Source organism: Eptesicus fuscus, chromosome 25, assembly GCF_027574615.1.
Source record: "Eptesicus fuscus isolate TK198812 chromosome 25, DD_ASM_mEF_20220401, whole genome shotgun sequence".
Taxonomy (NCBI): domain Eukaryota; kingdom Metazoa; phylum Chordata; class Mammalia; order Chiroptera; family Vespertilionidae; genus Eptesicus; species Eptesicus fuscus.
The window spans coordinates 12,707,462-12,734,753 of record NC_072497.1 but is presented as its reverse complement, the minus strand read 5'-3'; the positions used below and the strand labels follow the sequence as shown (position 1 = coordinate 12,734,753).

At 60.2% G+C, this 27,292-nt stretch overlaps 1 protein-coding gene across 1 annotated transcript in view; it reads left to right on the top strand.

Moving 5' to 3' along the window:
• Nucleotides 1–5,319: 5,319 nt before the first annotated feature.
• The window catches only part of GABRG3 (gamma-aminobutyric acid type A receptor subunit gamma3), a 52,919-nt gene continuing 30,946 nt past the window's right edge, over nt 5,320–27,292 (top strand). The window contains exons 1-3 of the mRNA XM_054713166.1: nt 5,320–5,372; nt 10,152–10,300; nt 13,969–14,036. Of these exons, the coding sequence (XP_054569141.1) occupies nt 5,320–5,372; nt 10,152–10,300; nt 13,969–14,036 (270 nt within the window). The remainder of the gene's footprint in view (nt 5,373–10,151; nt 10,301–13,968; nt 14,037–27,292) is intronic.

The following is a 27,292-nucleotide window of genomic DNA, read 5'->3' as shown; positions in this document are numbered from 1 at the left end:
TGACGGAGTGATGGCCCGTTAGCCTATCCGTCTTTATGAGAGAGGGCCTGTGTAACGCCACCTGGTGAGAAAGGCCGCGCTGTCCGCCGGAGCACCTGGTAAGGGCCTACGCGGAGCCCGCACTCACTGCCAACATCTCGGTCCTAACGGGACGGAGCCTTTCGGGTCAGGGTGCCATGATTGTCTGGACAAGTTCCCGGCTTCGTTACAGAGCCCCCTCCCCAGCCCCCGCCCCAGCCCCCACCCCCGCCCCAGGCTCTGCCTCCTACGTCAGCACGCTGCTCGGCTTCAATCTGATGCACGTGTAACAAGACAGACCCCACGGCCCTGCTCTCTCACTTGGAGTCACAGAAACTTCAGTATTTGTTGTTTGTATTTATTTTTAAATCTATTTTTACTGATTTCAGAGAGGGAGAGTGGGGGAGAGACAGAAACATCCATGATGAGAGAGAATCATGGACCGGCTGCCTCCTGCACGCCCCCTACTGGGGATCGAGCCCACAACCCGGGCACGTGCCCTGACGGGGAATCCAACCGTGACCTCCTGGTTCCTAGGTCGGTGCCCAACCACAGAGCCACGCCGCGTAGCTTGGGCCAGTGTTTGTTATTTTTTATTTTATTATTTTTTAAAAGGTCTCACATTTATTACTGAACCATCCTACTATTGCAGGGGGGGGGGAATCAACAGAGCAAAATCACAAGTCCATTAATTCTCCAACTAAAATGCCCCAACTGTCCAGACCGGGGGTCCTCACACTTTCTAAACAGGGGCCCCCCCCCGTTCCCTGTCCCTCAGGCCGCTGGAGGGCCGGACTATAGTTTAAGAAAAACTAAGAACACATTCCTGTGCACACCGCCACGTCGGCTGCTAAGCAGGACAGGCAGCGGCGGCAGAAACACCCGGCGGGCCGCATACACGTCCGCGGCGGCCGCGTGGGCCCCGATGCTTGTGCACACGACGTGGTTCGCAGCCTCTGGCTCGGTGACGACGGGACAGCAGGTACCGTCGTGTGGCAGGTGGACACGGAGCCCGTGACATGGTCTGATCTCCGCGTTAACCCCGGGAAATGCCTCGCTGCGTGTCCTGCGGGACACGGTACGGGAACAGGGACAGTGCTCTGTTTCACAAAGGGAGACGTGTGTGTGGGGGGGTGCGGATGGGCTCTCCGTTCCCATGGTTACTGACTGGGGACGCCATGGGGCTGCTTTCCCGTGGACGCGGCGGGACGCGGCGGGGCGAGGCGGGGGCCTGCACGGGGAGCGGCCTTGCTCCAAGCCCTGGTTGAGTGATTGGTTCTACGCCAGGAATGCCCTCGAGAGGATTTTTGGTGTTTTTTCTTCCTTCCACTGAGAACATGACCTTTACGTCTTGTTCAGTAAGCTAATCCGTGCTCCTGAGAGAAGAGGCTCCTGTTGATAGAATGGACCTGTCTGGGCAGCACGCTCTACACCACAGCCCTCTCCACCGGAGAGGGAGGAGGGAGGGGGGAGGAGGGAAAAGGGGAGGAGGAAGAGGGGGAGGAGGGAGAGGGGGAGAAGGAGGGAGGGGGAGGAGGAGGGAGGGGGAGGAGGGAGGGGGGAGTAGGGAGAGGAGGAGGAGGGAGAGGAGGAGGAGGGAGGGGGAGGAGGAAGAGGGGGAGGAGAGGAAGAGGGAGAGGAGGGAGGGGGAGGAGGGAGGGGGGAGGAGGGAAAAGGGGAGGAGGAAGAGGAGGAGGAGAGAGAGGGAGAAGGATAAGGAGGAGGAGGGAGAGAGGAGGAGGGGGAGGAGGAGGAAGAGGAGATGAAGAAGAAGAAGAAAATAAGGAAGAGGCAGGGGAGGAAGAAGGAGGGAGGGAAATGCAGGTGAATGCTGGGAGGTGGGGGCGGGGAGAGAGAAGCCCAGACTCCAAGGTCTGGTGTAGTGGCTGCTCCGGAGCACAGCTGTGGTGATGGCGGTGAAGGCTTTGGGCGGGACCCACCTCGAGGCACAAGGCCCCCCAGGTGCCTCCAAATCTTCCGTCACCGCTGGCCCCTGGTCGGAGCGAGCTCCCCCTGGAAAGGAACGTTTTCTTAAGCTCGGGGTGGGGGGTGGGGGTGTGTGTGCCTCCACGCTCGCCAGGAAAACAGTATTTTATGTATTTTCACAGATTGACCTCAATGTCTCTACGAACACGTCTGGGAGAGCCAGGGCCCCAGCGAGCTGGGGAGCACCTGAATGTGCGTGACGCCGCGACCGAGGTTACCCGCTGGGCTGCGCAGAGAGGCGGAGAGGCTGTGCCGCCCGAGACGGGCGTGATGATCTGCTTGTCCTCCTCCATCGCCGTCTCCGTCCGGGGCCAGGTGATTCCCGGAGCTGAGTTTGAAACGAGCACGGATGGGTTCTTCGTCGAAATGTGTGACTCAAAACTGTTCAGTGCTTTGATCTTCTCTCCCCAACAGGAAGGCCTACAACGTGGGTCTCCTTAGCTTTTCGGAGTTCAAATGGAAAAAAACAAACAGAACCAAAGATCCTATGTGATATCCTTTTTTTAAAATATATTTTTTATTGATTTCAGAGAGGAAGGGAGAGGGAGAGAAACATCAATGATGAGAGAGGATCATGGATCGGCTGCCTCCTGCACGCCCCCGCCTGGGGGTCGAGCCCGTAACCCGGGCATATGCCCTGATCGGGAATCAAACCCTGACCTCCTGGTTCCTAGGTCGATGCTTGACCACTGAGCCACACCAGCTGGGCTTTTTAAAAATATGTTCCTATTGGCTTTAGAGAGAGGAAGGGAGAGGGAGAGAGAGAACGACGGACACATGAATCAACAAACCCTTGGACCTGCAATCAGAGTGTTTTTCCCGGGACGAGGACTCAAACCTGTGCCCTCTTGGCACCTGGGTTCACGCTCAAGCCACTGAGCCACACAGGCCAGGACATAAGAGCAAAGGTACTGGTGGGCTTACTGTGAGCCGTGCTAACAGTGTCCTCCGTCTATGGTGGGTATCTACACTAATGAAAGAGTAAGATGCAAATTGACCATACCTTTGCAACACCCACCAGCCAATCAGGAGTGAGTATGCAAATTAACCCAACAAAGATGGTGGGTTAATTTGCATACACAGGCGCCAAGCAGCCAGGGGGGTTCCGCTGGCCGCTCAGGGCCTCTGGGCAGCGTGGGAAGGTGGAAAGGCGGCCGCCAGGGGAAGGAAGGCCTATTCTTGCAAGAATCTTTGTGCATCGGGCCTCTAGTTACCGTATTTTCCGGCGTATAAGACGACTTTTTAACCCAGGAAAATCTTCTCAAAAGTCGGGGGTCGTCTTATAGGGCAGGGTGCTGAAACTTCCGAACCGGACTGGAGAATCTGCGGTCGCCGCATACGGTGGGGGGAGCTCAACAACGGCCGCGGCCACATCCCCGCCGTATGCGGCGAGCACCCGGCCGCACTCCATTCATTTCAATGGAGCCGGACGGAGACCGCAGTGTCTCCCGTCAGCTCCTTTTTGTGCCGCATACGGTCTCCGTCCGGCTCCATTGACATGAATGGAGTGCGGCCGGGTGCTCGCCGCATACGGCGGGGATGCGGCCGCGGCCATTTTTGAGCTCCCCCCACCGTATGCGGCGACCGTATGAAAGCAGCGAGGGCGGCGCTGTACAAGTACGGTAGAAGAAAATCCACTCACCAGGATTCGTGGAAAGAAGTGACTTAACGCGGTCCCGATGACAAGGTGAGGGGGCGCCTCACCGGGAAGGTGTAAATGAAGGGCGCAGCAAGCTGCAGGCGGCCGGGATGCCCGGGGTATGGAAAAAAGAGAGAGAGCGGCGCTGTGCCCAGAAAAACACGCCTCTTTCACCCGCCTGGCCCGCCCTTGTATCCTGTTACCGTACCTCCTCCTCTGCCTCTCAGATCTCGCTCCTGAGTTCTGCAGTGAAGCGGCGTTGCCAACTCGCCAGGGACCTGCCCGGCACTTGCTCTCTCTCTCTTGTTTGTCATCTTCCTCCTATCATCATCAGTTCCAGTTTGGTCGGCAGCTGAGAAAACAAACAGCATGGCAGCTCCCATGGGTTTGTTGTCTTACCCTTCCTTCCAGCTTCAGAGCGAATGAGGAAAAGTTCAATCCACTTGCACTGTTTTACGTCTGCGTGTTTGATGACAAACAGCCTTACGTTTACAAGCGACAGTTTTCCTGCTAAGTACCTGCAGGTCATACGCATTTGAATTAAAATCACCACATTGAAATCAAATCCGATGTTTTTTAAAATTTTTATTCCGTGTGCGTTGGAAGAGGGGCTGTCTTACACGGCGAGTGTCTCCCAAACTCTGTATTTTAGCTGGGAAAGTTGGGGGTCGTCGTATACGCCAGGAAATGCGGTGCTGATGGAAACCTAGATGGGATTTTCAGTCCTGGGGGCATCTCAATGCACTCTGTTCGCTTCCTGGCTCAACCAAACTGTGACTTCTGGACTTCATGTGTGTTTTTCCACCACCGCTGTGGTTGGGGCGTGTTAAGCTCTCTGCTGTGAGGAAGAGCCTCAGGGGGTGCTTTTACCCCAATACTCCCCGCAGCCCACTTTCCCACGCAGAATCGTGGTCGTGTGCACAGTAGGAGGTCAGGCGTCAAACCCTGCCACTCCCGGGCCTCGGCCTACCCAGAGCTGGGCGCACCCAGTAGGGCCACAGGCGGTCAGGGAACCCCGGAGAACCACCGCCTCGCGCTGAAACAGCAGCAGGGTCTGGGGCTCCCTCTGGACGACGAGGTCCCATCCCTGGGGCCCATCCCCAGGCTCCCTGTGGGGTCCCCCAAAGCCTCCCCGCCCCGCGGAACCCACCCCGTTCCCAGCCTCAAAGCCGGAGTCCCCCCCTCCGCTGCCGGCCCCCCCCCCTCTCTCTGCCCAGCGCGTTGCCAGGCGTGTAATTGGGGAAACTCCTCCCCGCGGCCGGGACCGCCTCCGAGCGCGCGGCAGCCACGCGGCGCGCAGACCCCACGGCGCGCGGCACCGGCGGCGGCGGCGGCGGGCAGGAGGGTGGCTGCGCCGCGCGGAGCCGCCGGCTGCGGGGCCAGGAGCCAAGGGCCGCCCGTGCCCACCGGACCCCGCCACCCGGATCGGCGGGGAGCGCGGGCGGAGGAGGAGGAGGGGGGGGCGGCGCGTCGCAGCGGCGCGGGGTCCCGCGGAGCCGCGCGCAGACCCGCCGGCCGTCGGGGGCGCGGCCGGCCGCCCGAGCCCGCACCCGTCCGGCCGGTGTCCAGCCGCAGTCCGCGGCCTCGGAGGCGGCGGAGGGGAGGCGAGGCCGGCGCTCGGGAGCCAGCGGCGCCTGGCCCCAGGCCTCGGACCGCGCGCCCCGAGCTGCCGCGCCATGGCCCCCGCGCTGCTGCTGGCCCTCTGCCTGCTCTCCGGCTCGCACGCGCGGTGAGTGGCGCCCGGGCTCCCAGTCCCCGGGGAGGCTCCGAGCCAGAGGCTGCAGGGCGGCTGGGGCGGGGGGGGGGCGGGGGTGCTGTCCTGGCCCGGAGTCCCCAGCGCCCAGGGGCCGGCCTGGAAGAGGGAGAAGTGGGGGGGGGGGGGGCGCTGCGCCCCACCTGTCCCATCTCCCCGCCTCTCCCTCCAGGCTGGGCGGCTGCAGCGCTCTGGGCCCGGGAATAGGGGAAGAGCCTCAGAGAAGGAAGCTTGTATGACCCGGTGGTTTGAAGGGTTTTTGGGGTACGCTTTCTTATCCACCACCCCTTCCTTCCCACACCCACCTCCAGTGCTCAGGGGTCTCTCTCTCCCCCTCTCCCCTCTCTCTCTCTCTCTCTCTCTCTCTCTCTCTCTCTCACACACACACACACACACACACACACGCACACACACTCTGGGTCTCGGCTCTCACTCTGAATTTCCCAGGACCCGGGAGTCCCGAGTGCCCACCTGCCCAGGTTGTAGATCCGAAGCTGGGAGCCGGGCAGGGGACGGAGGCCAGGGGTGGCGGCCGGTGAGGGCCCTGCTCTGCGGGAGGGACGTCCCCCCCCAGTCCCGCACACACACCTGCACCCCATCCAGGGCAGCCGCTTTGCACACCCGGGAACGGACACGGCCGCCCCCGTACCCGCAGGGCGTTGGGGTGGACGAAAAGGCGAGGGCCCGCCGGCTGGCGTGGCCCCGTGGCCGAGCGTCCGCCTGTGTAGGAACCAGGAGGTCAGGGTGCGATTCCCGGTCAGGACACAGGCCCGGGTTGCAGGCTGGATCCCCAGTGGGGGTCGGCGTGCAGGAGCCAGCCGATCCCTGAATTCTGGCTCATCATGGATATTTCCATCTCTCTCTCCCTCTCTTCCTCTCTGAAATAAAATATATATATATTTAAAACAATAAAAAACCACAATAAGGCTTGTGCCAGGTAACTAAGACATCCTCTCAGCGTAATAAATACCTTTAAACCCCCTCCCCACCCCCCCCCACCCCAAACAGGACACTGACCCGCTCACCAGAGGCCGCCCAGGTAGGGATGGCGTGGCCGGTGAGGATGGCGACCGGAGATTCGGGGTCATAAACCCAGGCTCGATGGCCGGTCCCAACACTGCGGACTGCCCGGCGCTTTGCAAATGATAGCGGCTCCCTGGCTTCCCCCCCACCCCCCCCCCACCCCCACCCCACCCCCACCCCCAAGTCTCAGGGAACCCCTTTCCCCAAACACCTTGTTTGGACACTTCCTGGTGCCCTGGATCTGGGCGCTACAGAGCCGCCTTGGGGGCCGTCAACCCTGCAGGGTCAGCAGATGTGCATGCGTGTTTGTGACGGAGGCAGGAACCAGGGAGGCACATTCACAGAGCCCCCGAGAGCTAAAGCCCCCCCCCCCCCGTTCTCACGCCCCATGTGCCATCGGGGTGTTGGGCCCCAGGAGGAAAGCCTTGGTTGTGCCGTCCTCACCGCTCCCTGCTCTCCGCTCCCCGCTCTCTGCTCCCCACTCCCCAGCCTTTCGGGGGAAGTTTCTTCCTGTTTAAGGACGGAGCTGGGAGCTGGGAGCTGGGAGGGCTGGGCTTCTGCTTGGGGGCGGGGAGCCTGGGGGGACAGCAGGCATAACGGAGAGGCCCCGAGTCCTGTTCTCCGTGACCCACTATTGTTGCCACCTGCGGGGAGGGCCCTGCAGCCCAGGGCGAGCCAGCTGTTTGGATCCGGAGACACGGAAGGTGCTGGAAGGAGAACGGCCTGTTGCCCCTCACGGGATGTGCAGGAGCATGTGCTGTTGAACTTGAAGCAGTCAGGTTCCCAGGCGTCCTCAGTGGCACCCCCTTCTCCCCCCCTCCCCCCTCTCCGTCCATCTGTCTCCCTCAGGGCAGACTGCAGTCCATCCTCTCTCTCTGGGGGGCTCCCTGGCCTCCATCATACCTGGGGGGAAATAAATCCAAAACTTATTTTTTAAAATATATTTTTTATTGATTTCAGAGCAGTAAGGGAGAGGGAAAGAGAGAGAGAGAGAAACATCCATGCTGAGAGAGAATCATGGATCGGCTGCCTCCTGCACGCCCCCTACTGGGGACCGAACCCGAAACCCGGGCGTGGGCTCTGACCTGGAATCGAACCGTGACCTCCTGGTTCATAGAGGTCGCCGCTCAATCCCCGAGCCGCGCCAGCCGGGCCAAAAGAAAAAAGATCCAGATTTTAAACGGCGGCATTGTCTTCGGCTCTGGCATGCAAGTGTCTTTGTTCTCCGAGTGGGTCTCAGAGACGCGTGATGTGCCCCCGTGAGCGGCGTGATCTTTCCAAAGCGGCCATGCACGCGGGGAGGGGTCTCCTTTGCACCCTGCGTGCCTCCCTGGCCGTGACAGACAGTGCGCTCTGTGCCGACCGACCGCGGCGCGGCAGCTCCCTGGGGGGCCGTGTGCCCCAGTCTGACGCCCCGCGGGTGAGCTGGCTGTACATTGAGACCTACTAAGGCGCACGGGGCCCCGGGGACGCCAGAAGGATGCTTAGCTGCTCTCTGGTCGTGTTTCAAAAGAGTTGAGACGTGCCCTGGCCGGTGTGGCTCCGTGGATAGAGCGTCAGCCTGCGGACGGAAGGGTCCCGGGTTCGATTCCAGTCAAGGGCATGTGTCTGGGTTGCGGGCTCCATCCCTAGTAGGGGGCGTGCAGGAGGCAGCCAATCCATGATTCCCTCTCATCATGGATGTTTCTCTCTCTTCCCCCCGCCCCCCGTCTTCTTCTCTGAAATCAATAAAAATATATATGGGGCGGGGGCGGGGAGGACGTGAGACTTGATCCCGGTCCTAACGGCTGAAGACGAGGTGCAGGACGTGGAAGTAACCTCCGGAGAGGCCGAGCAGCGGCGTGACAATGCTTGTAAGACAAAGCGAACCGCAGGGGTGGCGTCTGGGAGCCCGCAGCCCCGAGAGCCGAGGCTCGTAAAGATTACATATAACCCGCGCAGACGGGGGAGGAGCGGAGCGTCCGTTTCCTCCACACGCCAGCGGGTCCCCCGAGACGACATCTGGCTTCCATCACGGCGAGGGTTTTCCCGTGGGGCTGGGTGTCCGGGCACGAGCGCTGGGCAGCTTCTCTGTCATTCTCTCCGGTTCTGCAGGCTCAGGAGCCGGGGAGCCAGCGCCGGCCGCCGAGGGGCCGGGAGCATCCCCGCCAGCCCCCCCGCCCCACACACACACACCCCGTCCAGCCCAGCCCTGCCCCGGCCCGGTCCCTTTCTCTCCCTGGAGCGAAGGCAGCCTCTTGGCCTTGCAGCTGCCTCCCCCCTCCCCTGCCCAGGCCTCTGGGGAAGCAGCTTATGCAATGCAATCCGCAGGGAAGCCCTCCCACCCCCGCTGGAGGGCGAGGGCGAGGTTCCCTCTAATACCTGTCGCTGAAGTCGCTCCCAGCTCTTTCTCCGGCGCCAAGGCTGTGTGCAGGGGGACGGACACGGGAGGGACCGGGAGCTCGGGCTGTGTCCGTGAGACCACGGGGGCAATCCCACGCGCCCAGGACCTGGTCTCTGCTGGGGAGCTGTCTCTGGGTGTGCGGGAAGGGAGAGGGGAAGAAGGGAGGAAGAGGGGGAGGGGCGGGAAGAGAGAGCCCAGGGGAGGAGGAGGGGGAGGAAGACTCGGTGGTGGTGGCTCCGTCGGACAGACGAGGGTCCCGAGGAGGTGGTGAGATTCGGCCGACGTCCACCGCCCCTCCCTTCGCCTTCCAGCACCTTCCCTGTGGAATCAGTTTCCCGCCAGCCGTGTCCCGTGTATCAACGACGGCTGGTTTGTTTCCAAATTCCCAAAGATAAAATTCACACTCCTGACGACATGCCCGGTAACAGGAACTGCGTTTAGTGACATTTTTAAAAACGTCACTCGTGTTATGGGTCGCCCGTCACTTACTGAATATATGTTCCAAATTGTATACGTTCCTCCTGGTGGTGAATGGTTTGCTGCGAATCAAAATTCATGGTGATTTAAGAATATGTACGTCTGTGTTTTATTGATTTCGGAGAGGAAGGGAGAGGGAGAGAGAAATAAAAACATCAACGAGGACAGAGGAGAATGGATCGGCTGCCTCCTGCACGCTCCTCACGGGAGGTCGGGCCTGCAACCAGGGCAGGTGCCCTGACCTCGGAATCGAACCGTGACCTCCTGGTTCACGGGTTGAGGTTCAACCTTTGAGCTACACGGGCCGTGTGCAATTCATAGTTTTTGTTGCTGGTTTATTGTATTCTTCTAGACCCGTGGTCGGCAAACTCATTAGTCAACAGAGCCAAATACCAACAGTACCACAACTGAAATGTCTTTGGAGAGCCACATTTTTTAAACTTAAACTTCTTCTAACGCCACTTCTTCCAAATAGACTCGCCCAGGCCGTGGCGTTTTGTGGAAGAGCCACACTCACGGGGCCAGAGAGCCGCAGGTGGCTCGCGAGCCGCAGTTTGCCGACCACGGTTCTAGACACTGTGTCTTCAAGAAATGAAATTGCAGTTCACGATCGGGCTAGGAGAAGCGTGAGCTCCGTCTTAGGAGCCGTGTGCCGTCCACGCCGGGGTGGTCAGCGTCTCCCAGGCGTTAGGCCACGAACCCGGCTTCCTCACGAAGCGTTCTGACGTGTGTCTCCTTTTCCTGTTTAATGTGAGGGAGGGTCCCGAGCCTGGGAGGAGGGTCCGGGGACCTTTTTGCCCGCTTCCTGGGCAGCTCCCGTCGAATGGAGCTGTGGGTTCCGCGGACACTCACGCTTTGTGCCGTAACTGCAGGTCCCGGAAGGCCGAGGAGGAGGAGCACGAAGACGCCTCCTCGAACCAGAAGTGGGTCTTGGCTCCCAAATCCCAAGACACCGACGTGACGCTCATCCTCAACAAGCTGCTGAGAGAATACGACAAAAAGCTGAGGCCGGACATTGGCAGTGAGTATCCCTGTGTGCGACTTCCGTAGGAACAGACGCCGATGGGGTGTCCGGCACGTATTTTACTTTTAAGATAGGTTTTTTTTTTTATTGATTTCAGAGAGGAAGGGAGAGGGAGAGGGAGAGAAACATCATCCGTGATGAGAGGGAATCATGGATCGGCCGCCTCCTGCGCGTCCCACACCGGGGAGCGTGCCTGCAACCGGGGCCTGTGCCCGGACCGGGAATCGAACCCAGGACCTCCTGGTTCCCAGGTGGACGCTCAGCCACGGAGCCACGTTGTGGGAACCCCCGGAGCGAGACTGCGCATGCGCTCAGAGCGCCCGCGCACTGCCTGCGGGGAGGAGCCGCGCTGGGCGGGAGGCTGGTGGCTGCTCCGAGGCCCAGAGCGCCAGGCGGTGACCTTGGGACCCTCCGCGGTGACCTTGCAGGTGGGCCAAGCCCCCGCCGCCTCTGGGAGGGGAAAGAGTGGGGGAAGGGCCCTGAGCTCCCAGCGGCTCTGATTGCCTCTTGCTCTTGATCCCCTGCCTCCCTGTCCCCCCGCCCCCGCCCCCAGGACTCACTGCTGGTTCTTCTGGGCACGTTTCGTGCACTTGGGCCGTTGTATCTCCTGGGTTGCAATGCAGCCAAGCACCTTCCATCCTCGGTAGAAGTCGGTGCCGCAGCCCGGCCGGCCGGCCTGGCTCGGGGGTTGAGGCCGACCTAGGAGCCAGGAGGCCAGGGTTCGATCCCCAGTGTGGGGCGTGCAGGAGGCGGCCGATCCATGAGTCTCTCGTCATAGATGTTTCTCTCCCTCTCCCTTCCTTGCTGAGATCAACAAAGACATTTTTTTAAAAAAAAATCAATGGGGAAATGCACTCGGGTGAGAATTCACACACACTCAGGAAGGGGCCTGCAGCTTGGAGGACCGGCTGGCTGTCTTGCTGACGTGATGGGGGAACCACTTCCGTGTCCTAGCCACAGCCCTGCAGCCGGGAACCGACTCCCCCCCGGAGACTCGATTCCCAGTGCCTGACCCACAGGCACCCCTCCCACCCGTCTCCGTCCGGCTGTGTCCACGGAGACCCACCCACACCAGGAAATGGCCGCGATGGCCCGCCCGTGTCCCCGTCGGCGGTGACCAGCTCCAGTCGAGCAGCCTCCGGAAGTCACCCACCCGAGCGGGATCCTCTGATTCATTTCCGTAATCCGCACCGCGACCGTGATGCGTTTAAAAGGCTCCCTGCGTCCCCCGCTGTGGTCTCTCCCCCACGGACGCCTCCATGATGGACGGACCCGTAGGCGTCCCCCGCCTTTCCCGATCCGTCACTCCGAGCCGCGCGTCAGCCGCGTCTTTACCGGGTGCGGGGTCCTGCGGGGTGTCCTTGTCTCGGGGACACCTCTTGTCGTGGGAGCTGGCGATGGCTGCAGGATGAGCCTTTCCGTGAGAGAACTGTGCGAAGGAAGGGTCATGACCCGAGTGCTGTCTCTCGCTCCGGGGCCTCCAGAAACGCGGGCCGCGCTCTCGGAAATAGGTGGCTGGGAAACGCAGAGTCCCTCTCCGTGCTGGGGGCAGTCAGGGCCAAACGCGAGCGATCGGTGCTGGGGGAGGTCGGGGTCGCCTGCCGGCTGGCTGGCCGGCCCCGGGGAATGCACGCGGGGAGCGTGTCCGTGTGCGGGCACGGCCCCGGGGTCCGTGTACCCCAGGCGCAGCCTCTGCTCTCGGTGCAGGTTAATCGTAGGTGGCTTTCTGTGCCTCTTGTTCGGTGGATGCCCACCTGGACTTCTTGGCCAGGCTGTTCCAAAGCTTATTTCCCGAGTTTGGTTAAAATGTCCTCTAGCCCGGCCGGCGTGGCTCCGTGGTTGAGCATCGGCCTAGGAACCAGGAGGTCGCGGTTCTTCGATTCCTGGTCGGGGCGCAGGCCCGGGTTTTGGGCTCCATCCCCAATAGGGGCAGCCGATCGTGATTCTCTCTCATCATTGCTGTTTCTCTCTCTCTCTCTCTCTCTCTCTCTCACTTCCTCTCTCTCTAAATATCCATAAGTAGAAAACAAATTTTAAACCCAAGTCTTGTTGTAAGAATTACAAACCAGCCCGGCTGGCGTGGCTCAGGGGTTGAGCATGGACCTATGAACCAGGAGGTCACGGTTCGATTCCCGGTCAAGGGCACAGGCCCGGGTTGTGAGCTCGATCCCCAGTGGGGGGGGTGCAGGAGGCAGCCGATCCACGATTCTCTCTCATCACGGATGTCTCTGTCCCTCTCCCTTCCTCCCTTCCTCTCTCTGCAAGCGATAAAAACATAAAAAAATAAAATAAAAGTGGCAGCCTCTGTGAACGCCTGGCTCAAGGACAGTGGGCAGGAAGTTTAGGCCGCCTCCGCCCGCCGCCTCCCCGACCCACGCGGTTTCCCGTTTGGGGTCCGAGCCGGGAAGCGCGGCCCCCGACATCGCCACGGCCCCAGGCTGCTGCGTCTCACGTTGCGAGTCCTGTTCAGCTGTTGGCGCTTCGTCAGCCTCATTAACATCCTGCTCCAGAATATCTCCGTTTTCATCAAGTACGACTGCGCCGTGCTGATGAGGCCGTTATCCCGCTAATTTCCATCCGAGGGGAGGGAACACGCAGATGTAAAAATGGCAGCTTCGTGGAACGCTGTCGCTGGGAGAGAGGCCAGAGGAGGCGCACAAGCCAGGCTCTGCCTCAGAATTACCCGGAGAACTCTCCAGAAGGCCGAGATCCCAGCCCCACCCCCAGGACCGGCCGACTCGGAATAGTAATCATTTCTCTGTTTTCTAGTTCACTGATTTCCACTTAGACCCGCGTGTTATTACTGTTCTTCCGCTTCCTTGGGCTTTTATTTGCTCTATTTTTAGCTTCTTCTGTTTTTGGTTAATCCTCACCCGAGGACACATTTTCCATCGATTTCTGGAGAGTGGAAGGGAGTGGGGGGGGGGTGGGCGGGGGAGAGAGAGAGAGAGAAACCTGGATGTGAGAGACACACCTTGATGGGTTGCCTCCCGCTCAGGCCCTGACGGGGGCACAGCGATAGAGCCTGCAACCGAGGTACCTGCCCTCGACGGGACTCGAACCCGGGGCCCTTCCAGTCCAAGGGCCGAAGCTCTGACCCCTGAGGAAAACAGGCCAGGGCTGTTTTTGTGGTTTTCTATTTTTCTTTGCTGGTTCATCCGTCTACCCCACGTCCCAGAATATCTCTATGGCCATTTATCAGTTCCTGTTTCCCCAGAACTTACTCTGTACAAGTCAGACTCCCTCCTCTTCGGGGAACTTTAGGAAGACAAAGACAGGACAGGGAGGGTTGGAACCGTAGCTGCTGTGCAAGTCCCCCACAAAAGCCCCCCCCCTTTTAAATATATTTTATTGATTTCAGAGAGGAAGGGAGAGGGAGAGAGAGAGAGAGAGAAACATCCACGATGAGAGAGAATCAGCGATCGGCTGCCTCCTGCACGCCCCACACTGGGGATCGAGCCTGCAACCCGGGCACGTGCCCCGACTGGGAATCGAACTGCGACCTCTTTAGTTCCTAGGTCGACGCTCAGCCACGGAGCCACGCCGGCCGGGCTGGTCCCCGCTTTTTCTCGGACCCTGGAGGTGCTGGTGCTCGAATCCAAGGGGGTGAGTGTTCCCTGGGTTTCGGACACAGAGCGCTAACCCACGCGTGTCTCTCCCCACAGGGAGACCCACCGTCATCGACGTCGACATCTACGTGAACAGCATCGGGCCCGTGTCCTCCATAAACATGGTAAGAGGTGATCACGTGTTACTTTTCGGATCTGACAGACGGGCTCACTTCTCACTGACACTCCCGGGGCGGGCGTTCTGTGCGTGATTCCTCCGGCCGGCTCCCAGCTCACGGCGGACTCCCTCACGCGGTGGTGTGTATCGGTGGCGCGTGCCGGTAGTTTGAATGCGGACGATGGTGAACGTCGGGGCTGTGGCTGTGACGGGGGCAGGGAGACCCCCCTCCGATGGTGAGGTCCGCGCCGAAAGGAGCCCCAGGCAGAGAGACGCTGTGAGAGTTTAAGAGGTTTTATTGCATCCTCGCCGCAGGCCGAGACCAGAGCGTGGGTGTCTGCCCGAGGGGTGGTGCGGTTCCCTCACGTCGGGTAGAGAACCTCACGCAATATAGGGTCAGGGTGTGGGCGCAGGCGTCGGTCAGGCGGAGGGGAGGAGAGGGAGAGAGAGACAGAAACCTCAGTGATGAGAGAGAATCGTGGATCGGCTGCCTCCTGCACGCCCCCTGCTGGGGATCGGGCCCTGCAACCTGGGCCTGTGCCCTGAGCGGGAATCGAGCCGTGACCTCCTGGTCAAGGGCACCTACCTGGGTTGCAGGTTCAATCCTCAGCCCTGGTCAGGGTGCATGTGGGAGGCAACCCATTGATGTGTCTCTCTCCCATCTATGTTTCTCTCTCTCTCTCTCTCTCTCTCTCTTTCTTCCCTTCCCTCCCTTCCATTCTCTCTCTAAAAAAATAAATAAAACTAAAAATCAATGGAAAAAATAGCCCTGGGTGAGGATTAACAACAGAAAAGAAACGGAAGCATCTCCGATGAGCTGTGGAAGCCGCCCCTGCCCAGCGCCGCTCGCTGGAGCTGCAGTTGGGAGGGTCTGATTGAGTCACGGGGGAGACAGGAAAGACTCCTGCATGCCTTTCCCTCTCAGCGGAGACGCACCCCATGGGGGAAATGCTCCCTGGATGTGTGAGTCATCGACTCTCTCCATTGGACGAAGCTCCGAGAAACCTGTGGAACCGACCGGACGTGAGCCGTGTCTTGCTCACCCCGAAATCACAGCATCTCTGGATTTGGGGAGTTAATTTATTTATTTAAAAACATTTTTTTAAAAAACAACTTCAGAGAGGAAGGGAGAGGGAGAGAGAGAGAGAGAAAAGCATCGATGATAAGAGAGAATCATCCATCGGCTGCCTCCTGCACGCCCCACCGGCCCCTCCACTGGGGATGGAGCCCGAAACCGGGGCGTGTGTCCTTGCCACGGGATCGAACTGTGCGTGACCTCCTGACTCCTAGGTCCCACGCCGGCCGGGGGAAAGGCCACGCTTTCTCGTCTCACACCGTGTCCCGGCCTGGGCAGGCCTCAGGGCCTCTGCCGCGTTGGCGTTGTTAATACGTCCGTGGTGACCTGACGTTCCTTTCGGGTCACAGTCCTTTTGTCGCCGTTGTGAGAATCGGGCATCAGCTTTCCCAGCTCACGGGCAGCCCGGCTGTGTGGCCCATAAAAACGCTCAGCTGCAGCCCTGCCAGCGTGGCTCCGTGTTGGAGCATCCGCCGGTGAACCAGGAGGTCCCTGGTTCGGTTCCCAGGTCACGGGATGCGGGCTGGGGCCCCAGTAGGGGGCGTGCAGGAGGCAGCTGGTCGATGCTTCTCGCTCTCATCATTGATGTTTCTCTCCCTTCCTCTCTGAAATCAAATAAAAATATATATATATTTTTTAAAAAATAAAAACACACAAAAACCTCTGCGATGCGTTGATTTTCCAAGGGCGGTCACAGCTCTCCCAAGTTGCATCGGCGTCCTGATGAGGCGTGTTCCCACACGCCAGTCGGGGGCCGCTGAAGATTTATGATCAGTGAGCACCGGCCTCCGAGAAAACGCGCCGGCTGATTTATGGAACCGTCATCCTGTCTTCCCTCTTCCTGCCTCCCCGTCCCAACCAAAAAAAAAAAAAAGGAGGAGGATAAAGCGATTCCCGGCAGGACTAAGACTCCAGCGCTGACCCCCAGCTTCATCGATAACCTCCCGTAAATTGCATGCCAGCAGGGAGCCCGTTTTTAAACCGTAACCGGGCTCTGGAGGCAGAAGCCACGGCGACAGACACAGCGGCGCCCTCTGCGCAGGAACCCCCGAGGGGCACCCCCACCCTCTGCCTCGATGTTTCCTCGGAGAGGTTCCCGTTTCTTTGTTGTTGTTATTCTCACCCAAGGCTGGTGTGTTTTTTTAAATTATTGATTTCAGAGAGGAAGGCAGAGACATCAATGATGAGAGAGAACCGTGGATCGGCTGCCTCCTGCACCTCCCCCCCCCCCCCACTGGGGATCAAGCCTGAAACCCGGGCATGTGCCCTGACCCGGAATCGAACCTGGGACCCTTCAGTCTGCAGGCTGACGCTCTATCCATTGAGCCAAACCAGCTAGGGCTTGATTTTTTTTTTTTTGAGAGAGAGTGGAAGGGAGTGAAGGGGGGGAGAGAGAGAGAGAGAGAGAGAGAGAGAGTGAGAGAGAGACATGGACTGGTTGCGTCTCCTGCACGCACCCGGGTCAGGGCCGGGGATCGAACCTGCAACCTAGGTACGTGCCTTTGACCGGGAATCGAACGAACCTCAGACCCTTCGGTCGTCCGAGGGCCGGTGCTCTAACCACTGGCCCACACAGGCCAGGGCGGGGAGGGGGTGTGTTTAGGGAGCAGGCCCTGGTGTCCGGGTGACGATAACCACGGCCGCTGACACATTGTTCTTCGAGGCTGGAGAGAGACCTTCCCAGCTGAGGGTCTCTGTGCTCCAGCAGGTGGCCCCGGCGTGGCGGGCTGGGGGGACCCCCGTGCTTTGCAGATGCACCCGGGATTGCGGGGCCCTCCCCCCACCGGCCGCCTCCTGGGGCTCCAGGGGACGGGCGAGGCCGCGCGCTCTGCGGCCGCCTCCACCCCCCTAACTTGGAGGATGTCTGATGGTGCATCCAAGTGTCTGTGTGTTGTCGTTGTTGTTGTTTTTAAAAACCTGGGCTTCCTCGTATCCCAGGCCGCCCTCGGAAGCAGAGCGGTCCCAGGCGGGCGGCATCCTGTGTGTTTGCGCCGTCAGAAACCCCGCGTCCCCGCTCGCCGGCGCGGACTTGGTGGGTCGCTTTGCCCGTGGGGATCCGCGCTGCCCGTCGTCCGTGGTCTGTGGTGGCCCTGCTCTGGGCTGGGAAGCCACAGGGGGCGGCTCCGTGCTCACCTCCACCCTCTCCTCCGCAGCACGGCGGCGGCTGCTGCTCTTAATTACATTTTTATTGACTTGGGAGAGGAAGGGGAAGGGAGCCAGGAGCAGATGAGAGAGGAGCACGGACCGGCTGCCTCCTGCACGCCCCACTCGGGGGATCGAGCCCGCAGCCCAGGCAGGGGCCCGACCGGGAATCGGACCCTGACCTCCTGGTTCCTAGGTCGCCGCGCAACCACTGAGCCACGCCCGCCGGGCCGACGCAGCTTTTAACAACTTTGGTTCCGTTGTTTGGAGCAGTGTCACCGAGGTGACGCGGGAATTATTTCACAGAACGACTTCCCTCTTTTCCGGGGAAAAACACACCTCCGCGTATTTAGCGCAACAGGTTGTATTCCTGTGGAGGCGCGAGAAATCCGAAAACAAACGCATTTTCCTGGCAGGTGGTTAGGTGTCGGGCTCGGCCTGGGATGTGGATTTTCGTCTTTTTTATATATTTTTATTGATTTCAGAGAGGCAGGAAGAGGGGGAGAGAGAGAGAGAGAGAGAGACCTCCATGATGAGGGAGAATCACGGATCGGCTGCCTCCTGCACGCCCCCTACTGGGGATGGAGCCCGCAACCCGGGCGTGTGCCCCGACTGGACGTAAAGCCGGGACCCTGCCGTCCGCAGGCCGACGCTCTGTCCACCCAGCTGGGGCCGCCGTGGATTCTCGGTTCGTTTGGCAACCCAGCACCTCGGACAGCGCCCACCACATGGCAGGAGCTTGCTGTGGGCTTGTAGAGAAACACACACGCACACGCACACGCACACACGCACAGACACGCTACCCCCCCTCCCCCCAAAAACAGCGGGTTCTGTGATTCAGCCTCAGCCTCCCGGGAGGTGCCGGTGTCGGGCAGCCACAGGGAACTCGTCCCACGGTGTTTGTACCCGAGATGCGTTCTTCCTGCTGAGTAATTCATTGAGACGGAATCAAACAATTCCGCACGCGGACGGCGGGCGGGGAGGGACGTCAGAGCCGCAGAATCGAGGATCCTTTTGACAGGTCACGTGGGTAGGACCCCGCCGGGCGCGGCTCGGAAGTGTCGACCTATGAACCAGGAGGTCGCCGGTTCGACTCCCGGTCAGGGCACGAGCCGGGTGGTGGGTGCGATCCGTTCTCCAGAGCTGCCGGCCTCTCGCTCTATTATTATTGCTGTTGTTGTTTTGTTATTTCCTCTCGGTTCTATTCTGGGCCCACTCACTTGAGGAATGCCAGGACAAACGGGGGGCTCGTGGCTTAACGGACGGTTTCCCGCGCCGGCCTTCCCGGGAAAGCGGCGGCCTCCAGCCTCCCCTCTCCCACCCCTGCCACCCCCTCCGGCTGGGCGGGCGGGCGGAGCACGTGGAGGAAATGGACTGAAGATGAAAGAAAGCGCTTCCTTTGATGGTCAGTGATGCGGCCGGCTCTGTCGCGATGAGCCCGTCTCTCCTCCGATCCCGCCGCGGGTCTCCGTGGAGATCAGAGGAAGAGCTTTTTCTCTCCTGAGCCAAAGCGTTGTTTACGGCTGCGCTCCGGGCTCCCGCGTGTGGCCGCAGCCCCCGCACGCTCGTGCTGGAGGGGGGCCCGGCCCTGGCTGACCCTCGGCCCCGGCCTCCCCCTCCGCTCGGTCCCCAGGTCAGGCCGCATCCGACGCACACGTACGGGCCCGTGGTCCCCCCGGGCGCCGAGGGATCCTGAGCACGCGGGGCGTGGGTTTTCCTCGCGCACGACGGCTGGTGGTACGAGTCCGTCCACTGGACCGGGTCGCAGGGTGCCCACGTTGTTGGCCCAGCGTGATTCCGGGGGTGTCTGTGAGGGGTGTTGCTGGTTGAGGTTAACGTTTGAATCCGTGGACAGAGTAGAGCAGGTTGCCCGCCCCCGGGTGGGTGGGCCTCACCCCAGCAGTCGAAGGCCTGATGGGAACCCAGGACTGGCCCTTCCCTGCCCAGCTGGTGTGGCGCAGTTGGTTGAGCATCGTCCCATGCTCCAAGAGGTCGCCGGTTCCACTCCCGGTCAGGGCACATACCTGGGTTTCAGGCTCGTCCCCGGTAGGGGGAGGGCAGGAGGAAGCCGATGGATGGTTCTCTCGGCCGGACTAGGATGATACGTTTAAAAATTAAGTGCAACTCAATGTACAGCAGCTAAGGTCTGGAAAGAGCCCCATGCCCATCCGTAGACGAGTGGGTAAAAAGCTGTGGCACATGGACCCCAGGGAGTACTACGCAGCCGTGAAAAGGGAGGGTCTCTTACCCTTGGAGACAGCACGGAGGGACCTGGAGGGCATCACGCTCAGTGACATAAGCCGGTCAGAGAAAGACAAGCGTCCCATGACCACACTCCCATGTGGAGTCTAAGTAACAAAAGAGACCGATGAACGGAGACATGGAAGCATGGGACAGAGGGTGGGATTTCGGAGGGAAGGCGGGGAGGGTGGTGGGAGGTGATCAACCAAAGACCTTGTGTGCAGCTATGCACGACCCACGGACACAGCAGTGGGGGGTGAGGGCCTGGGGTGGGGGCGGGGATGGGCTGGAGGGGGCCCACAGGGGGAAAAAGAGAACTGTGATACTTTCAACAATAAATAATTATTCTTTTTTTATAAAGAATTACGTAAGCCCTGACCAGTGTGGCTCAGTGGATAGAGCGTCGGCCTGCGGACTGAAGGGTCCCGGGTTCGATTCCAGTAAAGGGCATGTACCTTGGTTGCGGGCACATCCCCAGTGGGGGGTGTGCAGGAGGCAGCTGATCGATGTTTCTCTCTCATCGATGTTCCTAACTCTCTATCCCTCTCCCTTCCTCTCTGTAAAAAAGCAATAAAATATATATTTTTTAAAAAAGAATTACTTAAAAAGTTTAAGTGCAACTTAAGATAAAATGGGAGCTGGGAAGCCCAGGTGTTGGCTCCAAGAGGCCTTCTGATGTAAGGACGAACGGGGCCGCGTGGGGGGGGGGGTGCGCTGTGAGGGGGGCGGCTCCCTGGAAGACGGATTAAATCTTGGCGAGGGCTGAGGTAGCGGGGACAGACGCGGCGTGGCGTGGAGCTTTCCCAAAGCGGCCTGCGGGAGTCTGGCAGCCAGCGCGGCATTCCGAGCCAGCGGGACGGGCCCAGGCCGGCTGTTAATGAACGTCGTGAAGAAATAACACCGCCATCACCTCGCTGGGCCCGCCAGCCTGGCCCCCCAGCCGCTCCGAGGACTGGTTCGTGCCAGCCTCGGACGCAGCGTCCACCAGACGTTTGACGGCGAAGGACGGGCAGGGGGCGAATCAAGTAAAGGTCAGCCTCCCGGCCCGGCCGGCGTGGCTCCGTGGCCGGCGTGGCTCCGTGGCCGGCGTGGCCCCGTGGCCGGCGTGGCTCTGTGGCCGGCGTGGCTCCGTGGCCGGCGTGGCTGAGCACGGACCTAGGAACTGGGAGGTCACGGTTTGATTCCCGGACCCGGACCCGGCATCGAGCTGTGACCGCCTGGTTCAGAGGTTGGTGGGCAACCACAGAGCCACGCCAGCCAGAGGCCTCCCACGCCCCCCCCCCCGCACTCCCCGCTCCCCACTTTTTAATTGCTCCATTATTTGAGCCTTCCGTCCAGGGATTCTTGTTTTCTCCCTGCAGACATGCGTCTCTTTAGCATTCCCTTCCGATGGAGACCCGTTCTATCAAAATTAAAAACACGGCTCAGCCTGTCGCCCTCGCCGTGAATGAAATATGTGCGGCGGCAGCAGGGAATACGATTCTCTATAAAGATAAACTTCTTATCAACGGTTTGATTGCCCGGGGACCCCGAGGGGCGCTTTGTACCGAACCGCGGAGATTAAATGCCTGATTTTCCTCCCCCTTTTATTTATCCCCGTGAAGGATGCTGGGGAACCAGCTCATTATTTTGCAAAGATGGCTAATAAATTCTGAAAATCTCTCTCTCAAGGCACGGGGTAAGCACGGCTGAAATGTTTTAACTCATGGCACCTATTCTTACGGAAACGGATTGTCTCACGCTCCGCCAGAGCGAAGCTGGTGAAATCCTCTCCTGACTCCCGTGGGTAGAGAACGTAGGTGCACATACGCATAGCCCGTGGACACGGACACTCGTGTGGTGAAGGCCGGAGGTGGGTGGGGTGGGAACTGGGTGGACGGGGGACACGGGGGGGGTATCTGTGATCAACAATAAAGAGAAATAAATAAAATAGTCTTCCCCCGGCCGAGGTGGCTCCGTGGCTGAGCATCGACCCGTGAACTGAGAGGTCACAGTTTGATTTCCGGTCAAGGGCATGTGCCCGGGTTGCAGGCTCGATCCCCAGTGTAGGGCGTGCAGGAGGCAGCCGAGGGATGGTTCTCTCTCACTGATGTTTTTCGCTCTTTCCATCTCCCTCTCTCTCTCTCTCTCTCTCTCTTTCTCAAAAAAAGTCATGACTAGCCCTAACCGGTTTGGCCCAGTGGATAGAGCGTCGGCCTGTGGACTCAAGGGTCCCAGGTTCGATTCCGGTCAAGGACATGTACCTTGGTTTCAGGCATATCCCCAGTGGGGGGTGTGCAGGAGGCAGCTGATGGATGTTTCTCTCTCATCGATGTTTCTAGCTCTCTATCCCTCTCCTTTCCTCTCTGTAAAAAATCAACAAAATGTATATATATTTTTTAAAAAAGTCATGACTAGGTGACTAGCATTCTGTTGAGCAAGTTATTCTGGGCCTACCTTACACATGTCCTGCCCCTCACCTAGTAGGACCACTTCTCTAAGGAACCCTGTGCCTCTAACTGGGAGACCTCCTTCTGCGTTGCAGGCACGCGTTTCCAATAATCAGCTCCTGGTTTTGTTGAGTTTCTCTGTTGTTTTTCTCTTCTCAGTTCCATTTATCTCTGCCCCAATCTTTTCTGCTTCCTCCTGCTAACGCTGGAATTAGTTTGCTTTTATTCTCCCAGTTCCTTCGAGTGTAAAGTGAGGTTGCTGATGAGAAGTCGTGTTTCAGAGGTTGCTGATGATTAGTCGTGTTCCGGCCCTGCCTTCCCTGTGTGGTGTGAGGTTTCGTGGTGACATTTTACTTCTCGTGAGCCTCAAGATACTTCCACATTCCCATTGCCGTTTCTGCTTTGACCTATGGGCTGTCTAAGAGTGTGCTGAGACATTTTCAGTTTTCCTTCTACTTTTCAAAAATACGTCTATTTTTATATATCAGAGAGGAAGGGAGCGAGAGAGAGAAACATCCATGGTGAGAGAGAACCATGGATCGGCGGCCTCCTGCAGGTCCCCTACTGGGGATCGAGCCCGCAACCCGGGCGTGTGCCCTGACCGGGGAACCGAACCGTGACCTCCTGGTTCCTGGGTCGAGCTCATGATCACGGAGCCACGCGGGCCGGGCAGTTTTCCTTCTGTTTTTTTATTTCTAGTTTCATTCCACTTGTCGAGGTTTCTTCCCCCCAAAGGATATCAAGAACAAAAAAGCGAACACGGCCGTGCTGTCACCTTACCATGAAGCCCGGCTTTCTGGTGGAAAATGCTGCCTTTTCTCTGACGTGCCTGTGGAGAAATGGAGATTTTTATTTTTTTATTTTTTTTTTTGGTGTGAATAATGGATGTGTTACTTCTGCGTGTGCGTCCTGAATGGATGCCCAGGCCCTCCGCCGCCGACCATTCATTATTCATGCCCACCGCGGCTGTGGGGCGCCGTGCCCTCATTCCGGAGTCCCGGGGTGACGTCCCGGGGCCGGGCCCGCGGGCTGGGGAGCGGGCGGCGGGGAGGGCTTGTCTCTCGGCCCCCCTCCCCACACCTCCCACCTCGGAACCGGCTCCGAAGGGAAACGGCGTCGTGTGGACAGGAGGCGAGCGGCTCTTCTTCTGACTCTCCATTTGCTTTCTGCCGTCCGCCATGCAGCGCCCCCCCCCCCCCCCCCCCGGGCTTCTGATGAACGCGGGGGCGAGGGCGCTTTGCTTCCTGAGGCAGGTTCGCGCTGAGTTCTCTGACTCTTTGACCTGCGACAGCTCGGCTGCCCGCGGCGGGCTGCCTGCTCCCGTGAGCGTGGGCGTCAGGGCACGTGGGTTCCTGGGTTCATCTGACGGCACACGGCGACCCGACTCTACCTTCCCGCCAGACCCACGCCCTCCGCCGTTTCAGAAGGTCTCACAAAATCACACAGAGCTTGTTTTTTTTTTTTTTTTTAATACTTTTTTATTGATTTCAGAGAGGAAGGGAGGAGAGAGAGAGAGACATCCATGAGGAGAGAGAATCATGGACCGGCTGCCTCCTGCACGCCCCCTACTGGGGATCGAGCCCGCAACCCGGGCGCGTGACCTTGACCGGAATCGGACCCAGGACCTCCTGCTTCATCGGTTAATGCTCAGCCCCTGAGCCACGCCGGCCGGGCCGGATGTTTTAAATGACTGGAGCTCCTTGCATGTTAAGCATTTGTTGGCAGAAATCAAGATTTCCTTATTCATGAGCCCGAGAAATTAGCACGCGCCCCATCCTTCCCGCTGCGTGAGGGCCTCCCTGTCATTAAATCATCTGCTATTTACCTCCTCCCCATCCCCCCCCAGGACAGCCCGTGTCACATCCCAGAGCTGTGCCCGCGGCTGACAGAACTCCGGCTCCTCCCGGTTCCTCCCTAGGGCAGTGCTCACGGGGGGGACGGGCGTGGCTGGCACCCCGAATGGCCCGAGATGCCAGTGCATAGGAGGCACCAGTGAATTGAACGACGCCTGTCGCAACCCGTAGGGCCCCCATTAAAGTAACGAAAAGAGGTCTCGCTTAACAGCACACGGTGGAATACGGAGAGAACCGAGTTGATCCCAAAGAAGGGGCAGAGGACAGACGGAAGGAACAGACCAAACGGCGAGACGGCAGGCAGACGGGAAGAGGCCGGTCGTGCCCTCCTGTGTGAGCGGGCCACGTACGCACCCAGCAGTGGCCGTGTCTGCCTCTCGTGGTCCTGAGACCGGGCCCTGGGGTCCTGCGGAGACTGTGACCTCCACGCCGTGGGCAGGCCGTCGGTCGGACCCGGTTTTTCTCGGGGGAGCGCTTCCTCCACGAGCGTGTAAAACGGGAAAGCCGATGTAAATACGTCCCAATTATCGTCCCATTATTGACTCGTCCTCCAAATAGATCCCGAAGTCGCTCCGCTCGGGCGGTTTTTCAAAAGGAAAAGATGTAATTGCCACTTTCAGAGTCTCCCTCCTCCAGATTGGGCTTGTGGCTCCGGCTCCAGACGGGCTCAGGCCGTCCCTCAGGGCGGGAGGGGGGCAGCCGGGAGCTGGGGAGGCTGCGGGGGGGGGGGGGGGGCGGGGGGAAGGGAAGGGAAGGACACGCGTCTGGGAATGCCGGTCCTGGGGTGTACCACCTGGCAATGGGCTTGGCGTCGGACCCCGATCATCCAACGCTTTCCCTAAAAACAGAGCCCAGCCTGGCCGGCGCGGCTCCGTGGCTGAGCGTCGACCTAGGAACCAGGAGGTCACGGTTCCATTCCCGGTCGGGGCAGGTGCCCGGGTTGCTGGCTCGATCCCCAGTGTGGGGCGTGCAGGAGGCGGCCGATCCACGGTTCTCTCTCATCGTGGATGTCTCTCTCTCTCTCCCGCTCTCTTCCCCGCCGAAGTCAATAGAAATGTATTTAAATAAATAAGTGGAAGTCGACCGGCATCTGCGGGCTCCCAGGTCGACGTGCCGGGCGTGGCGTGGCGTGCTGGTTCTCGTGGCATTTTAACTGCCGACTGTCGCGGAATGCTCTGGGGGGACCCTCCGCCCTCGTCGTGGGTGTAGAGGGATGCTGTACGAAGCTAGGGTCCCCCCCCCCACCCCCCTGTAGCTGTTCCCCAGGGAATCCCCTGCCTGCCAGCGGCGCTGGGACGATAACCACTCGCCAGTGCCCGTTTGCGGCTGCGCCTCTGGGTACCAGTTCCAGGCCACTGGACCGGATGGTGTGGCTTTAGGAGGCAGGGGGAGGGGAGGGAGGGGGAGGGAGAGCCCGGGAGGGAGGGAGGGGCACAGGGGGGGAAGCTAGCCCCGAGATTCTGAACGGCACTGCTGGCTCCACAAGCTCTGAGACTCGATCTCATCTGTTGGTTGGTTTGTTTTGCTGATTCTCACCTGAGGATATTCTTCCATCGATCTTTAGAGAGTGGAAGGGCGGGGGAGAGACAGAGAGAGGCACACACATCGCTGTGAGGGACCCCGGATCAAGCCTGCAGCCGAGATATGTGGCCGGGACCAGAATCGGACCCAGGACCCTTCAGTCTGCAGGCCGACGCTCTGTCCACTGAGCACACTGGCCAGGGCCACGGCTTGATCTTCCATCGGTAGCTCATTGTGAGAATGTCGGTGAGCCCCGGCCAGTGTCTCTGAGTGGTTGGAGCGTCAGCCCGCACACCAGAGGGTGCAGGTGGGGTTCCGGACAAGGGCACCTACCCCTGGCCTGGTAGCGGGTGGGCAAGGCAACTCGTCGATGTGTCTCTCTCACATCGATGTTTCTCTCTCTCTCTCTCCCCCTCCCTCTCTCCTTCTCTCCCCCTTCCTCTCCCTCTCTCTCTCTCCCCCTCCCCCTTCCTCTCTCCTTCTCTCTCTCTCCCTCTCCCTCTCTCTCTCTCCCCCTCCCCCTTCCTCTCTCCTTCTCTCTCTCTCCCTCTCTCTCTCTCTCTCTCCCCCTCCCCCTTCCTCTCTCCTTCTCTCTCCCAGCCTCTCTCTCCTGCACTTTATGGCGTTTCATTCTGAACTCATTGGTCCTTGCACACTCCCCGTGAGGAGTGTGGGGTCACCCTCTCTGGTTCTCGGGGTCTCCTCCCGTCTTTGTGAAGGAGACTCCCTTGGAGCCGGCTTCAGTGCCTGTCGGGGGGCCTGTGAGCTCAGCTCTCCCCCAAGCCCTGGGTCCTTCACGTGGCAGAGCTCTGCCCCACCGGGTGGGAAATGGCGCTCAGCAAACGCCATGCCCCCACACCCAGGGCTGGGCACTGCCGGGCGGCCCTCACCGCTCCCCCAACCTCCAGCCTTCCGCGCCAGGAGGGAGCAGTGTTCCGAGAAAGCGGTCAGGACCGAGCCCTCGCCCACACCCCCCCTCCGGGTCCCCTCGTCCATCCTGCCCGGGGCCCCCTCGTCCGTCCTGCCCCTCACCGTGCAGCCCCGTTTTGTGCTGAGAATAATTCCGTGGTTGCTTTCAGGATTTCTAGTTCACCCCTGGCTGCTGGGGACAATGAGCGAAAGGGGCCATTGTCCCTCCCCCCAGCCTCCCACAGAGCCCGCCTTCAGAGGGGCCCGGCCTCACACGCAAATCGGCCCCAGGGAGGCCGAGTGCCACAAAGGCGGGGAGCACAAAGCGGCATTGGGGACACCTGCTCCGTGGTGGGAAGAGGGAACAAGCGAAAAACACGTCCTGCAGCTCAGAGCTGAAGGCTCCGTGAAAGCAAACCTGCTCCTTTTATTTTAGATTTCAGAGAGGAAGGGAGAGGGAGAGAGAGAGGAACACCCATGATGCGAGGGGACCGTGACCCGGCTGCCTCCTGCACGCCCGCCCTGGGCAGCCAGCCCGCAGCTGGGAACCGAACAGGGACCTCCCGGTTCACGCGTCGTCCTCGGCCGCGGAGCCACGCCGGCCGGCCGGGCTGTGATGTTTCCACGCGTGACGTGGACAGCACGTACACGGGAGCCCGAGAGACGGGGCTGCCGGCCCCCGGGTGCCCCCAGCGTGGCTGTGCGGGGGCCGGGCGGGCGCGGGGTCAGCGGTCTAATGCACGGGGTGGGCGCGTGACCCAGATGAGCCGCCGCTGGTTCGGGCAGCTGACGGGCAGCCAGCGCTTTGCGGACACCGACAGAGTCACCCCCCGCTCACCCGGGCGTGGGCGCGGGCGCGGGGTGACGTCAAGCTCCATGGAGCAAACACAAGGAAACGGGACTTCTGCCTCCTGGTTCGTGTCTGCTTTTCAAGGAAGAATGACCGGTGATTCCCCTGCGGGAGAAGGGCCTTCGGTGGCCCACGGTTTCCTTCCACCCCGGTTCCTGCTTCGTGAGAGATTGCTCCACGGATGACAGTTTTCCTCCCCACGTTATTTTCCTGCCGATAAGGCGCCGGAAGCCATCGGCCGGG